Source organism: Acomys minous, assembly GCF_964271855.1.
Source record: "Acomys minous genome assembly, chromosome: 15".
NCBI classification, from domain to species: domain Eukaryota; kingdom Metazoa; phylum Chordata; class Mammalia; order Rodentia; family Muridae; genus Acomys; species Acomys minous.
In genome coordinates, this window is record NC_140497.1 from 53,570,781 (window position 1) to 53,585,074 (window position 14,294).

The 14,294-nt window shown below is 41.2% G+C and overlaps 1 protein-coding gene across 1 annotated transcript; it reads left to right on the forward strand.

Moving 5' to 3' along the window:
- Window positions 1-10,430: 10,430 nt before the first annotated feature.
- LOC311584039 (arylamine N-acetyltransferase 3-like) lies at window positions 10,431-11,314 on the forward strand (the record flags this gene model as incomplete). The annotated part of the gene is made up of 1 exon (XM_084758073.1): window positions 10,431-11,314. Exon 1 carries the CDS (start codon window positions 10,442-10,444, stop codon window positions 11,312-11,314), a length of 873 nt encoding a protein of 290 aa, XP_084614199.1. The 5' UTR covers window positions 10,431-10,441.
- Window positions 11,315-14,294: the final 2,980 nt, after the last annotated feature.

Here is a 14,294-nt window from a genome sequence, read left to right on the forward strand (position 1 = left end):
AAAATGAATGCCCCAAGTTCTGACTTGTCTCTAATTGCGTGTGTCACTATGGATCAGATATCCATACCTTGGGTATCTAGACAAATCTTGCCCTTCATCAACCTGTCCCAAGCCAGCTCCTCCTGGTGAACCTTCCCAGTGGCATCATCGTCTCAAGATCACTCACAGCCAGAAATGCTCGAGGCATCTTTGAACTCCACTTTTTATGCTTGCGCTCCTTACCAAATCCAAATCCACAACCTCACAACTCAAATGCACTGTTCCCAGCCTAGTTTTCTTCCTTCGGAATCACATTGCACCAGCATGGCTAAGCCCAGACCCTTTGCTTGTGAAAATATAAATCTGTTTTCAAGAGGAGAGCTAAAATGAGATGCCACTGTAGGTTTTCCTGCTCCTGGAAAGCAGCTGCCAAAGGAAGAATTTTTCCCAGAGTCAAGGCACAGAAGTTGATACGTGTGTTCCAAGGGGGCCAGGTGCACCCAACACAGCTAGTAGAACTTAATAATGTTGTCCAGACAGTAAAGGTTTTACAGATATGAATGATGCAGGATTAAGGAAATTCTTAAAAATTGTATTAATGTATTCAGATTACAACTCAATTGCCATCCCATCACTTGTATCTTCCCATTCCTCCCTCCCTCGCTTTCACCTTATTCCCCTCCCATAGGTCTATGACCAAGGGAGATGTCCTCCCCCACTATATGGTCATAGGCTATCAAGTCTCATCTTGGTATCCTGCTTATTCTTTCTTTGAGTGCCACCAGGCCTCTCCACCAAGGGGAGGTGGTCAAATATGGAGCATCAGAGTTCATGTCAGAGTCAGTCCCCACTCTCCACATAACTGTGGAGAATGTCCTGTCTATTGAGGGGTTCAGTGTTTACTATTGTATTGTCCTTGGTTAGTGCAATAGTTTGAGCAGACCTCCTTGGGCTTTGATCCACCCATCATGCTGGGTTTTTTTTTTAGTTTTCTAGGACCCTCTGGGTTCTTCTATTTCCCCATCTCCTATATTTCTCTTACCTAGAGTCTCAGTAGGATGTCCTCACATCTATCCCAATCTCCTGGTAAGTGAAGTCTTTCATGGGACATGCTTTTTGGGCTAGTGTCTAATTATAAGTGAGTATACACCATGTGATTCTTTCTGCTTCTGGGTTAACTCACTCAGTATGACAATCTCTAGTCCCATCCATTTGTCCACAAATTTCGGGATTTCCTGGTACTTAATAGCTGAGTAGTATTCCATAGTGTAAATGTACCACAGTTTCTTTTTTAAAATATTTTATTAATTTATTCATATTACATCTAAATTGTTAGCCCATCCCTTGCACCCTCCCATTCTTCTATCCCTCCCACTTTTCCCCTACTCCCCTCCCCTATGTTTGTGACTGAGGGGGACCTCCACCCCCTGTATATGCTCATAGGGTATCAAGTCTCTTCTTCGTAGGCTGCTATCCTTCCTCTGAGTGCCACTAGGCCTCCCCATCAAAGGGACGTGGTCAAAAATGGGGCACTTGAGTTCGTGTGAAAGTCAGTCCCCACTCTCCACTAAACAGTAGAGAATGTCCTGTCCATTGGCTAGATCTAAGTAAGGGTTTAAAGTTTACTGCATGTATTGTCCTTGGCTGGTGTCATAGTTTGAGCAGGACCCCTGGGCCCAGATCCACCTGTTATAATGTTCTTCTTGTACCATTATAATGTTATAATGTTCTTCTTGTTCTTCTTTATCCATTCTTCATCTGAGGGGCATTAATGGGATTCCTATGTGTGCTTGTGTGTGTGTATGTGCTTGTGTGTGTGTATGTGTGTGTGTGTGTGTTTGTGTGTGTGTGTGTGTGTGTGTGTGTGTGTGTGTGTGTGTGTCTGTCTGTCTGTCAATATGCATTTGTTCTATTTTTTCAATTCCTCTTTTTCTTGTTTTGTTGTTTTGTCCTATTCTGATTTGTTTGTTTTTGCTTTATCTTAGTGAAGTTTATTTTGTTGTTATCCTTTCAATGCCTGTTTTCAAAGGAGAGACAGAAAGGGTGTGGAGTGGGATGGGAAGGCTGGTGGAGAAGAATTTGAAGAAGCAAGGAGGGGTGCGGCTATAACTATAAACTAGCATATAGAAAATCTATTTTCAATGAAAGAAAAATAAATATTCAAGAACGTCACCAGGGCCAGGAAATATATAGCAGGATTAGATTCCCTACAAGGAGAGTCTAAGAGGCGATTGCATGAAGCTGTGAAGGGGAAGCAAAGTTGCAGTGAAGACCCCTGGGTGCTGAGATACCAGGACTGAAGAATGTCTGTTGGGAAAAACTACATGTGTGGAGCAAAGCCAGGAGCAGAGCTGGACGAGTGGAGATATTCAAGCCCTCGAGAGCCCAGAAGATTTTACGTGAGTCCAGATGCCGGGTATGGAGCTGTGGGAGTCAGTGGGTTCCTTGTTGGGTTCTGGTCTTGTTTTGGCCTGATCATTCTTTACAATACCCAAATTCCTCTTTTTTTAAGAATAATAATGTTTACTCTGTATCATTGTATGTTGGAAGTACATGGGTTTTTGAAAAATATATATTTGTCATAATTAAGAGAATGTTTTGAATCTCTAAACTAAATATAGATTTTGGATTTAGAAGTATTGGGACTGTTAATATTTATGGGCTGTTACAGAGATAGACTAAATGCATTTTGAGGTGAAAATGGGGCCTTAGGAGGCAGAGGTGGAATACTACAACTCTAAGTGAGGCGTTGGGTGGAACTGTCAATCTTGATTGTTAAGTTGATAGGATTAAGGTCAATATAGAAACAAATCTCTGGGCAGGTCTGTAAGGGATTTTCTAGATTACACTCAGAAATTGGAAAGATCCACCTTAAATGTGGGTTGAACTATTTCATGGATCAGGCCACTGGACTGTGTATATAAAGAGGACAGGCTAGCTGAGCACAAGCATTCATCATTCTGTTTCCTGACTGCGTGCAACTAGTGGCCTCCCGCTTGAACTGTAAGTCAAAACAATCCCTTTCTCAAGTTGCTTTGGTCAGGTATTTTTATCATAGCAATGAAGAAAGTAACTATTAATACTATAAAGACAATGGGAGGGTGCAAAGGGTGTTAATGAAAGGGGATGTGTTAAAAATCTATTACATGAATTTATAATATTATAGTAATAGTAATAATAATAATAATAATAATAATAATAATAATAATAATAATAATAATAATAATAATAATACAAAGCCCAAGTGCTGAACGCTCTAAGCTCTGTAGAGGAGTCAGGTGCACAGCCTCATTATTCTAACCCTCACCTGCTATGAGCATGTAACATATCTTGTGTGTTCTATTATCATTAGGTCATTATAATTCATAAACCAAAATTATGAAAGTTAAACATAGAAAATAATAATTTGAAGCTTCTATATAGGCTCTTCTTCATCTCCTGGTTTTACTGTTAAGTTCCCTGGGCATTTTTCCATAAAAGGAAAAAACCCGAGTTTGTTTTGTGTACATCCAAGTTCAAATGTTGTGGCAACCAGGTGCTTATCAGATAAATCTGCATCTTTACCTTCTCAGAGGTAACTGAGGTTATGTAGCTATATAATTCAATGCCAGATAACTAGAATAAGATATATATATATATATGAACAATTATATGAACATATATATGAACAAATAATGCCAGTAACAGTTTTGAACTTTCTATCTTGCTTTATATTCCTCAAGCTTGAAATCCTGGATCCACTCTTAGCTGTAGCTTCATCCTTGATGAAACATTGACATCAAATGCCCATGATCTAAGATCATGGCCTGTATTTCAGAGTCTGAATGAGTCTTTGTTTGTGAGCAACTGAAATGATCTGTCTGTTCCAAATATAGATGTGCGATTAGGTAATACTCCCTCTCCAGCCAGTGGTCATCAGAAAAGGTAGGCTATAAAAAGATAGGGATGAAGTGGAAAACATTTGTTAAGAAAATAGGTTACATTTCAAAATGGGTATTTGATGTAATGTGTAACATCTGGAAGATGCTGGTGAGAGGGGATGGCTTAGCAAGAGGGAGAACTTTTGTCTGGTGGAAAGGAAGGTTATAAAAACAGAATTAAACTGGTTCATGACGGGTAGCTTGGACCACATGGGAGGCGGTACTGGATGTGCCTCAAGCAAACCCTCTAGATCAGGAAGAACACAAACCCTCCAATTCCTGTCATCTTTGCTTGATTTGCTGTCACGGGGACCTTAATTTAGTTTATTCATCCCACCCAAGCACATGCCATTGGGGACCTTGAAGAGCAATCTCACACTGTGCAATAGGAAAACAGAAGAGATGAACCAAAACGGCAGATGCCAAAGGGCTAAGACTAAATATCAAGTGTCTTGAAGAGTTTAAACTGAGGATTTAAAAATGGAGTGTATAAGAAGACTTCTAACAGTCAGAACAGTGTCATTATTGTTAATAAAATACTAGCTAGACAAAACCATATGAGATATAGCATGGTTCTACTGACACCAGGGGAACTGGGATTTTCTTTTGTGGCTTCTTAGTTTCACTAATACAAGAATTTAAAAATTCACTCAGAAGGAAACTCAAAGATCATTTAATTGGAGTCTAAGAGGAAACTAACAAGGCAGACCAGGGGAAAATCTTGGGGGGGGGGTGCTGCTGGAAGGGAAGAGGGAGATAGAGGAGAAAGTCTTGCTTTTTAGTTAGGCATGGAGATTGGCAGGTGACTATAGAAAGAGAAGTGGAGTCCCTCCCCTTGGTGGGGAGGCCAGGTGGCACTCAAAGAACTTGGTAGCCTATGACCATATAGTTGGGGAGGAGGTCCCCTGGGTCATAGACCTAGGGGAGGGGAATAGGGTGAAAGCAGGAGGGAGGGAGGAACAGGAGGATACAAGTGACAGGGAAAAAAGAAGGAAAGAAAGAAAGAAACAAAGAAACAAAGAAACATAGAGAGGTGGAGGCTTCAGAGAAACAGCAAGAAAGCCCAGAGTACTTAGGAAAGTGTGCTAGCGCTAGTGTTCTGAACACCCAGTAAAGCATGCTAGGGTTCTGTGTGCCTGGGAAACCATGCTAGAATTCTGAGTACCCCAGAAATCCTGCAAGACTTTGGAGTGCATGGGAAAGCATGCTGCAGTTCTGAGTACCCAGGAAAGCATGCTGTAGCTCTGAGTACCCAGGAAAGCATGCTGCAGCTCTGAGTACCCAGGAAAGCATGGTAGGGTTCTTGGAGCCTGGGAAAACTTGCGAGGGTTCTGTCTGGCATCTGAGTAAGAAATGGAAAGAAGGACAGTTCCTTCTTAGTTAGAATTAAGGAACAGGCCAGCTTAGCAATGGAGGTCTTGTAGGGACTGCAGTAGGGGTGATGAGAAGGCGCCTGTGCCATGGACATTCCCAGAGGTTTCCTGGTCAGCTCCCTCTTCTGATACTGTCTGACCACTTTTTACCTGCTGCTCTCATTACGATCTTAGATCATCATCACATCCTTCAAGACCTGAAAGTCTTCAAGATTGGAGACCCTATACTCTCTTCTGACCCACCTACAGCCCATCCCATCTCCTAAATGATTTGGGGCTCTCAGCTCTTGAAAAGGAGACATTATGGGTTAGAAGGAGGTGCTCATTTAGAAGGGGGCCATAATGAGGAGGCAGGAGCCTAGCCCTCCCTTCTGGAACTCCTGGCCTCCAGCAAGGACCAGGGTTAAAACTGCTCACTTCCCAGGTCCCTGCCTGTTCTCTGCAGGAGGAGCTTCCCCAGCAACTCTCAACGATGTGTTTTGTTGTTTATTTTGTTTTGGATTCTTGAGTGTTGTTATTGTTGTTGTTGTTGCTGCTTTGTTTGTTTTTGTCAGCTGCTTTGCCCTGATACAGAATTATTCAAGAGCAATGCTCCTTCCAGCCAAGGCTGAGGCCCTTGCCCAGGACTCTGCTTCTGTGTCCGGGCCGAGTGCAGACAACAACACTCCCTGGATCTCTCTAGAATTTCTGTTTCCTTTCCCTAAGACCTTTCATCTACTTCTTTATGTGCAAAACATTTGATTCTGTCCTGTCCCCTCAGAAAGGACTTTTTAAACTATCTTCTCAATCACTTTCTGCCAGCAACTAATTTTCCTTTGCCTGTCACCATCTCCAGCTCTGGACACTACTGTCCCTTAGATTCGTTTTCCTGGAAGTACACTGCTCCTTCATCACTGGAGCTCTTGGGGAAGCCATTCTGAGCGGTAGGTCTCCTGGACACTGGAAACTGTTAGGAAATGGTCCTTGAGTATGGCCAGCCCATCCAGTCCTTTTCTGTTTGTCCAGATAATTAAAGGGCTGGGCTGTCTGGGTTCTGGGGTGGGGTGTTAATGCGCAGTGATTCAGTGCCCTTTGGTGTGGATGAGAACAAACAGAAAAGAAAGAGTGGGAAGCAGAAATATCACATTCAAAGAAAGGAAAGCAAGTCACTGGCTCCTTGCAATTCTTCTCTTCTCAATAACACCATAAGTGTGCATAGAAGACCCCAGCTCAGTCTCTGATAATTGGATGTGTACTTTTGTAGCCTTCGAGTATTGCCATGTAACCTACCTGGCTGGCAGAAATGGGAATATGCTGATGACACAACAGATGCCCATTCCATCAAAGCAATGGGCTTCAAGGATTTAGAATTCCATCGGGAGCGTCCTGCTGGGAGAGGAAAGGACTGCCTGCTCTAGGGACAAACACAGGGGGGCGGGGGGAATCTGCAGCCAATGGGGCATATTTACTGCTTGTCAATTTTACTTGCAAAAAAAAAAAAAAAAGATTTGCAACTTATCAGAGAAAGTTGCAGGAAGGACCAGCCTTGCAGGGCAGTCTGGCTGAGACAATCATGGCGCCCCCACCTTGGCCATGTAGCTTACTTATTCATATATCTTGGCTTCTCTTGAAGCCCAAACTTCATGTCAGTAGCTTGCAAGTAGACTGCAGGAATAGTTGAATCCCTTTGTCCCTCTTCCAAATGTTGAGTAAATCTCCCATTTCCACTGTTCACTATTAATTTAGCTCTTTAATGTGTTTATTGAGCACCAATGACCAAATCAAGTTTGTTGGTGCACAGCCGCCTTCATGTATAGCCACAGAGCATAGGCAGTCAGCCTCTGGACCAACCTACTTTAAAGCTTTCTTTATTGCATTCCTGTTCAAAATTTCATTTATGGGGGGGGAAATATGGGTTTCCTTAGCCAAAGCAAAACACATGACAACACATGTTGTAAATGAAAGATACAGATGACACCTCCGTCATCATCCCTTCTACAGACTTTGCAGCCGCATGATGCCCTCACTACTGGGTCATGATATTTAGAAATCCTCTATAATTCAGCTCTAGAACTATCCTTTTGCTTTCAGGAAGAGTCCTGTTTTAATTAGCTCATCGTTTGCACTAGGAATAAGGTGTTTCAAGACTCCTGAATTCAAGCTGCATAAGGCTAACTAGAACAGGTATGCTTCCTGAAAGATGTCAGTGGCTGCCTGTGTGTGCTCACTCTGCCTCCTCTGGGTCTTCTTGTAGGTTAATTAGTAGTCCAGGCAAAGGGGAAAGGTCTATCCCTACACAGAGATGCTACGAGCCAGCCTGGGATGCTAACACTGTCTCCATTCAGCTCTTAGAAGTCACTTTCTAGAACATTCAGCATTTCACCTCCAATCCCAGCTTAACTAACATAGAATTTAAACATGTTTAGTCTCAGAATATCTAATATTGGCTATATTACTCCAATCTTAGGTACTCATTCTCCTCAAAAATAACAACAGCATCTTTATTCACAGATTAGGATTTTAAAAGCCCACAGCTAATCAACACACATTAAAAAAAAACAACAGCAATCAATAAATATGACACCATAACAGTGTAAGATAGATAGAAATGCAGATGGAGTGAGAAAAATTTTTATGTGGGGAGTAAACATTTTAAAACAAACCACCTTCCTTCAAAAGAAACATAAAATGATTCTGAACGGAAAACCCAACAGTCTAGGTCACAATCACTTGGCAACACATGGTGAAACATTTCACCTTACTACTCTCTTCATTCCTTATTCAGCGCAGGCTACAGGTATCAACAAGGCTTTGGTGTATTAAAGAGTGTATCCCAGTTTATTCTTACTGGGTCTCAATGGTGAAGTTGTAGAGCTTATGAAACGGTTAAGGAACAGAACAGTTACACATTGGTTTCAACTGGGAAAAAAAAAAAGGCCCAGCAGATGACTTAATGCATTGAGGAGAAATTACACTGAGATCAACAACAGAGAAGTTGGAAATTGGCAATAATGGAATGGAAAGGTATGTGGGTGTTAAAAGAGAATGGATATGCTAAAGGGAAATAGAGATGCTGAGCTAGCATCCCAGTCTAACTGAGGCAGGTTCCTTACGTGCCATGTAATCTCAGGCTGCGTGCCACAGCACAAACAGTTAGTACTGAGGTCAGTGCGCGAGTGTTACGTTCAAAGTCTCAATAGTATAGCTCTTAGATGATAATTTACCAAGTCTTTTGTTTGTGAGACGTGTTATGTTACTACCTAATAAAGATAAAGAGATGAGTGGCAGCCAGGTCTTTCCATCAGTAGACAGTTTCACTCCAGGATCCCGCCAATAGATTTGAATTAATATTCTGTGATATTATCTGTGTCTCACAATAAGGTCTCACTGACTTATCTGGCTCATGTGTCATGGGCAGTTGTCTCAGTCATGGGCTGTCTCTCGCGCCAGCTGTTTGGAAACAGGGCCTTCCCACTTCATGTGGGTCAGTGCATACAGCTAACTCCACAGAGAATAGCAAGAAAGATGACTTGGATGATGTGCAATATTATCAAGTTACAACTCTCATTTCTCTTAAGATTTTTTTTTAATTTCCTTTATAGAAAATCAAAATGGCAGCTTTGCTATAAGGACACTCTCTTCTGTTTGTTCCAATCTCAACCCACACTATTCAATCTGCTGCAACTGTCCAAGTTTCCTAGGTGTTCCTTGAACACTCCAGGCAGCTCACAGCGTAGAGCCTTTCCTCATTTGTCGCCCCCACATTCACCCCACACCCCGCTGTGTGTTCATAAGCTCAGCTTTTTGGTTACCTCATTTGATAGGGAGGCTTTCCCTACCTGTATGCTTGGTAACTTAGTAGCTTTTTTTTTTTTTTTTGCAGGCCATTTAAAATAATCTCACAAATAGATGCTTTATTTATTTACTCAGTTCTCCCTGTATCTGTCATTCTGATACTACAGAGCTGTGGTAGTTTGAATGAGATGTTCCCCCATTCCCCTGTCACTCAGGCATGGGAATATTTGGTCCACAGTTGGTGACACTGTTTTGAGGAAGCTTACGAGGTGTGGCCTTGCTAGAGCCAAGTACCCCAGGAGTGTAGGCTTCAAAAGTAAGTAAAGCCACGCTATTTCTAATGGGTTCTCTCTGCTTTGTGCTTGTATCTGAAGATATAAGACATCAGTTTCTGTTTCAGCCTCCATGCCTGTCGGCCATGATGGTTATAGATTTTCATCCTTCTGGGGCTGTACATCAAAATAAACCCTGTAAAGCGCTTGGTCATGGTGTTTTATCACAGCAATATCCTGCCACATAGAGAAAGCATTTCCCAGCACTATAGCAGTGATAGATGCTTGGCAAATGTTCCGTAAACTGTGTCTTGAGTGCATCAGTCAATGTGTGAGTGCATATCCAACTTCTTAATGGAGCACAGAGGGTTCACTGTCTTAGTTTTATCTATGTTGCTGTGTTTTAAAGAAATTGTGACCAAGTGTAAATTAGGAGAGAAAAGGGTTTCTAGATTATAGCTTATAGATTACAGTCCATTACTGAGGGAATTAAGGGCAAGACTGGAAAGGCTGCAGAGACCATAGAGAAAGACTGCTTACTTGCTCACTCATGGGCCCATGCTTAGCCAGCTTTCTTATGTAGTCTAGGACCCACAGCCCAGGGAATGGTGTCACCCACTGTGGGCTGGGACCTCCTACATTAACCAATAAGCAAAACAGTTTCTCCTAAAGACATGCTCACAGGTCAATAGGATCTAGGTAATTCCTCAGTCCAGTCTTTCCTCTCAGATGACTCTAGGCTGTAGGAATTAAATTCACTGGGGTATCAGGGATGGTAAAGGTCCAGTTTTCTTTGGCCCACTACTCTGGTTTCTTTTCAACATTATTTAGAGGCTTATGTAGTAGACATCAATTAGAAGCCCTTGCTCATTCATGACAGAGAAAATCGCTTCTAAACCTTCACTGTATCCTTCGCTTCATCATCTAATCTAGACTTCTAATTTCTGATACTTGAAAGATAGAAGAAATAACTAACCTTTCCTTCCAGGTTCACTTATATTGTTCAGCAGTTTCAGTAATTATTATGACAAGTATTGAAAACTAATTATGTGCTTGTGCATTTACATTTTCTTTTTTGGGGGGGTTTTGGTTTTTTGTTTCTTGTTCCTTGCCTTAGAGGACCATGGACATTGAAGCATACTTTGAAAGAATCGGTTATCAGAACTCCAGGAACAAACTGGACTTGCAGACACTAACTGAAATCCTTCAGCACCAGATACGAGCTATTCCCTTTGAGAACTTGAACATCCATTGTGGGGAATCCATGGAGCTGGGCTTAGAGGCCGTTTTTGATCACATTGTGAGGAAGAAGCGGGGCGGGTGGTGTCTCCAGGTCAATCATCTGCTGTCCTGGGCTCTGACCACGCTAGGTTTTGAGACCACAATGTTAGGAGGATGTGTTTATAGCCCTTTTACCTGCAAATATAGCAACACCGTCCTTCACCTTCTACTACAGGTGACCATCAGTGGCAAAAAATATATTGTGGATGGTGCCTTCCCATTTTCCTGCCAGATGTGGGAGCCTCTGGAGTTAATTTCTGGGAAGGACCAGCCTCAGGTGCCTGCCATCTTCAACCTGATGGAAAAGAACGGAATTTGGTACCTGGAACAAATTAAAAGACAAGAATATGTTCCAAACCGAGAGTTCATTGGTTCTAACTTTCTTGAGAAGAGCAAACACCGGAAAATCTACTCTTTTACTCTTGAACCTCGAACAATTGAAGACTTCAAGGTTGTGAGTGCATACTACCAGGTATCTCCAACATCTATGATGGTGAACACATCGCTTTGCTCCCTGCAGACCAATGAAGGGGTCCATGGCTTAATGGGCACTATTATTGCCTATAAGAAGTTCAACTACAAGGACAATGTAGATCTGGTAGAGTTTAAGAATCTGAAGGAGGAAGAAATAGAAGAAGTCCTGAAGAGTGTATTTGGTATTCACTTGGAGACAAAGCTTGTGCCCAAACCTACCAGTGGTTTCTTTACTATTTAGAGTAATGAGGAAACATGGTCTTCAATGTTTCTATGTGTACTTATTCTTTCTCGATAAAACAATCAAATTATGCAAATTAGGTGACAGAATAATAAGCCTTGAGTCATCATCATAAAGTTCATCAGTGATTGACTGGTAGAGTACCAACATCTGTCCCCTGTATTATATCAAGAAAATCATAGGCATCAATTTGCTTTTCCTGGAAAATTACTCATTTATGTAACTAAATGACTTTTTAAAAAAATATGTCATTTGCCATTTAATCACAATAAAAGTGCTTTAATGATGATATAATTGTCTTCATTTATACTATAAAACACCCCATGTTGACTCATTGTTGAATTCACAAAAAAGGTTTTAATGGTAGTTAGGTAAAGTGTATAGTGCAAACATTATGTTCACCTAGGAAATATTCAGATTCATTTTTACAAAATGCTCTTATATGACTCAAGGGGGAAACAGGGAGGAATCAGATACAGTGTTGGTTATAAGTAATTCTGAAAATAAGAGTGGCACCAACGGAAACCATGAACATGGCACAGCTGGTCATCTCTCTCCCAATGGCTTTGGCAGCTTTAGTTCTGCATTTGTGATATTTCTGAATTTGTTAACATTCATATTTAAAATATTCTACTTCTGTTAAATAGTTCATATATAACAGTATCATTTATAAGTTATGGAATACATATCAGATGGAAAAACAGCACAAAGAATATTGTTGACTAACACAGTAAGAATCAAAGCCTTTTAAAAGAGTAACTGTTTTTTGAGCCTTGGTGATTTTTCTACAATTTAGTCTTATTCATGTGTTTTATCTTATCTGAGATTCAGATTCTTGTGGCTCCTTCCACTCACTATTATAAAAGAATAAAATTTCTTATAGAAGTCCTATATCCATTCTACTTTTTGTCCTTCTAGCTTGAAATTGTAGTCCCATTGTAATTTCCCAGTATCATACTTAATTAAATGTCGATATCAGACATCCAAGATTAAAGAGCATCTCTAACATGCTTTTTTGGTTTGTGGATTCAGTGTCAGGGCTGTAGTTTAAAATGCAGATTTTATTCTTCCAATTTTGGTCAACTAAGAAAGGTAAGGAGAAATGTAAGGATTGGAATAAATTGAAGGAGAGATAAACCTGTTTTTCTTATGATCCCAAGGGTGGGATCAGAATGGTCTTGTGAGAACAGGTGAGGTTAATCCACTAGAAGACAAACTACCTCGCACGGGAGCTTGATTGTTGCCAGGTGAAAAGATCCCGTGAACAGACTCTGGGAGGAGATATACAAATGAGTCCAAAACTGGAAGAGGGGCCTTTGGAGACTTGGGATAGTTTTGGCTGTTCATAGCTCCACTTCAAGATGCTCCTAGAGAGAACTGCGGGAGGGAAGGCTTCGGAGCTCCGGGCTCCTGCTGAGGTTCTGGGTTCTGGTCACCCCAGGTTCCAACAGAAGAAATCCTGCTGATTACCCCAGGAGAATTGTTACTTGGCACTGATACCCTTACAGTTTTGTTCCTGTATTCTTTAATCCTATTTTCTCCTATCATTAGGTTAGTCAGGTTATAAGGGACGTATGCTCAGTTAATAAGATTGTAATAAAATATATTGGTTAAGAAAATTGAGCCAACAGTTAATGATCATTAATTAAGAGAATAAGTCAGGTATCTCCATGAATATTTTATATAATTAAGTATTTGCTCAAGTATTTACTCTTCCTAGGAAGAGGTGATCAAGACACCTGTCCTGAGTGGGAAGAAAGGATGCTGTGTCACTTTGTCCCCCAGCTCCATGGTTCTCTCTGTCAATATCAAGTCAGTCTGGCACTCTTGAGACCAAAAGGTTTTTGCATGTTCTGACCAAGACCATTCAAATGACAACAAGCACTGAGCCAGTAAAGAAAAGCTCATCACAGAAAATGATGAGGTTACATGAAGTTGTTAGCAGTAGTGCATCTGTAAAGTGATCCTTCCCAGCTTTTCGTAACTATTTCAACCACTCTGGGAAGAGGTGGGTGCGCAACATCTAAATGACTGAAGGAGAAAGAAGCCAACAGCATGTCTGGCTAAAGATTTTCAAGTGTCTCTCCATTCTTTGTGTCTTTCTGAAAAACGGACTGTTCTTTTGGTGGCTTCATGGAGATTAGGAAGTGTCATATCCTGTCAGCCCCCCCCCCAAGACTGTAAAGTAGAAGGCAGGGCCCCGTATTGTCTAGAAAGCTGGGGATAATGCTCCTCATGGGGAGGCCAAGTCTGTGAACTTATGGCCAGCTCTGTCAATATTAAGCCAGGGTGAGTGTGACACCCTTGGATCCTGGGGAAAGAGTTGGAGAAGGAGAATCATTGTACATTTATGCGCCTGCCTTAATGATATATAAATAATGATATTTACTGAATGCCAGCCATGCATCTAGAATTTTGTTTGACAAAAGAAAACCCAGGAGTGCAGTTTTATTACATGAATACACTATTAACTGTGTTCCAGCCATGCAATGGTTAATAATTCACTGGTTAAAAGAAATAATGAATCCTGGCTGCTCCGCAGTTGAACTTCAATACATGCTAAGTAAAAAGGAAGCAAACACTAAATCCATTGGTGGTGACCACTTGTATAGATTTAATTGACTAATATTATCAAATTATACACTTAAAACAAACAATAAATATATGTGAAAACAGCTATTTCAGATGGTTGATCCTGATCACTGGACACTGAGAAACAGCTATGAATTTTACCTACAACTGAAAACAGCTAGGCCTCTCCATCTATTGCTAGACCAGCACCTTCGCGGGGCTAATTAAAGATCCCTTCTTGAATGATAAACAGAGAATTTGTTTTAACCAACAAAATGAAAATTCATGCAGTTACTCGGCCTCAGCCAGGCTGAAAAGATCAAAAGCCTGAGTCACAGCCAATACAATACATATATGCCCATCATAACAATCTCTCAGCTTTTTCCCTCAGAGGAGCCATTCACTAAAT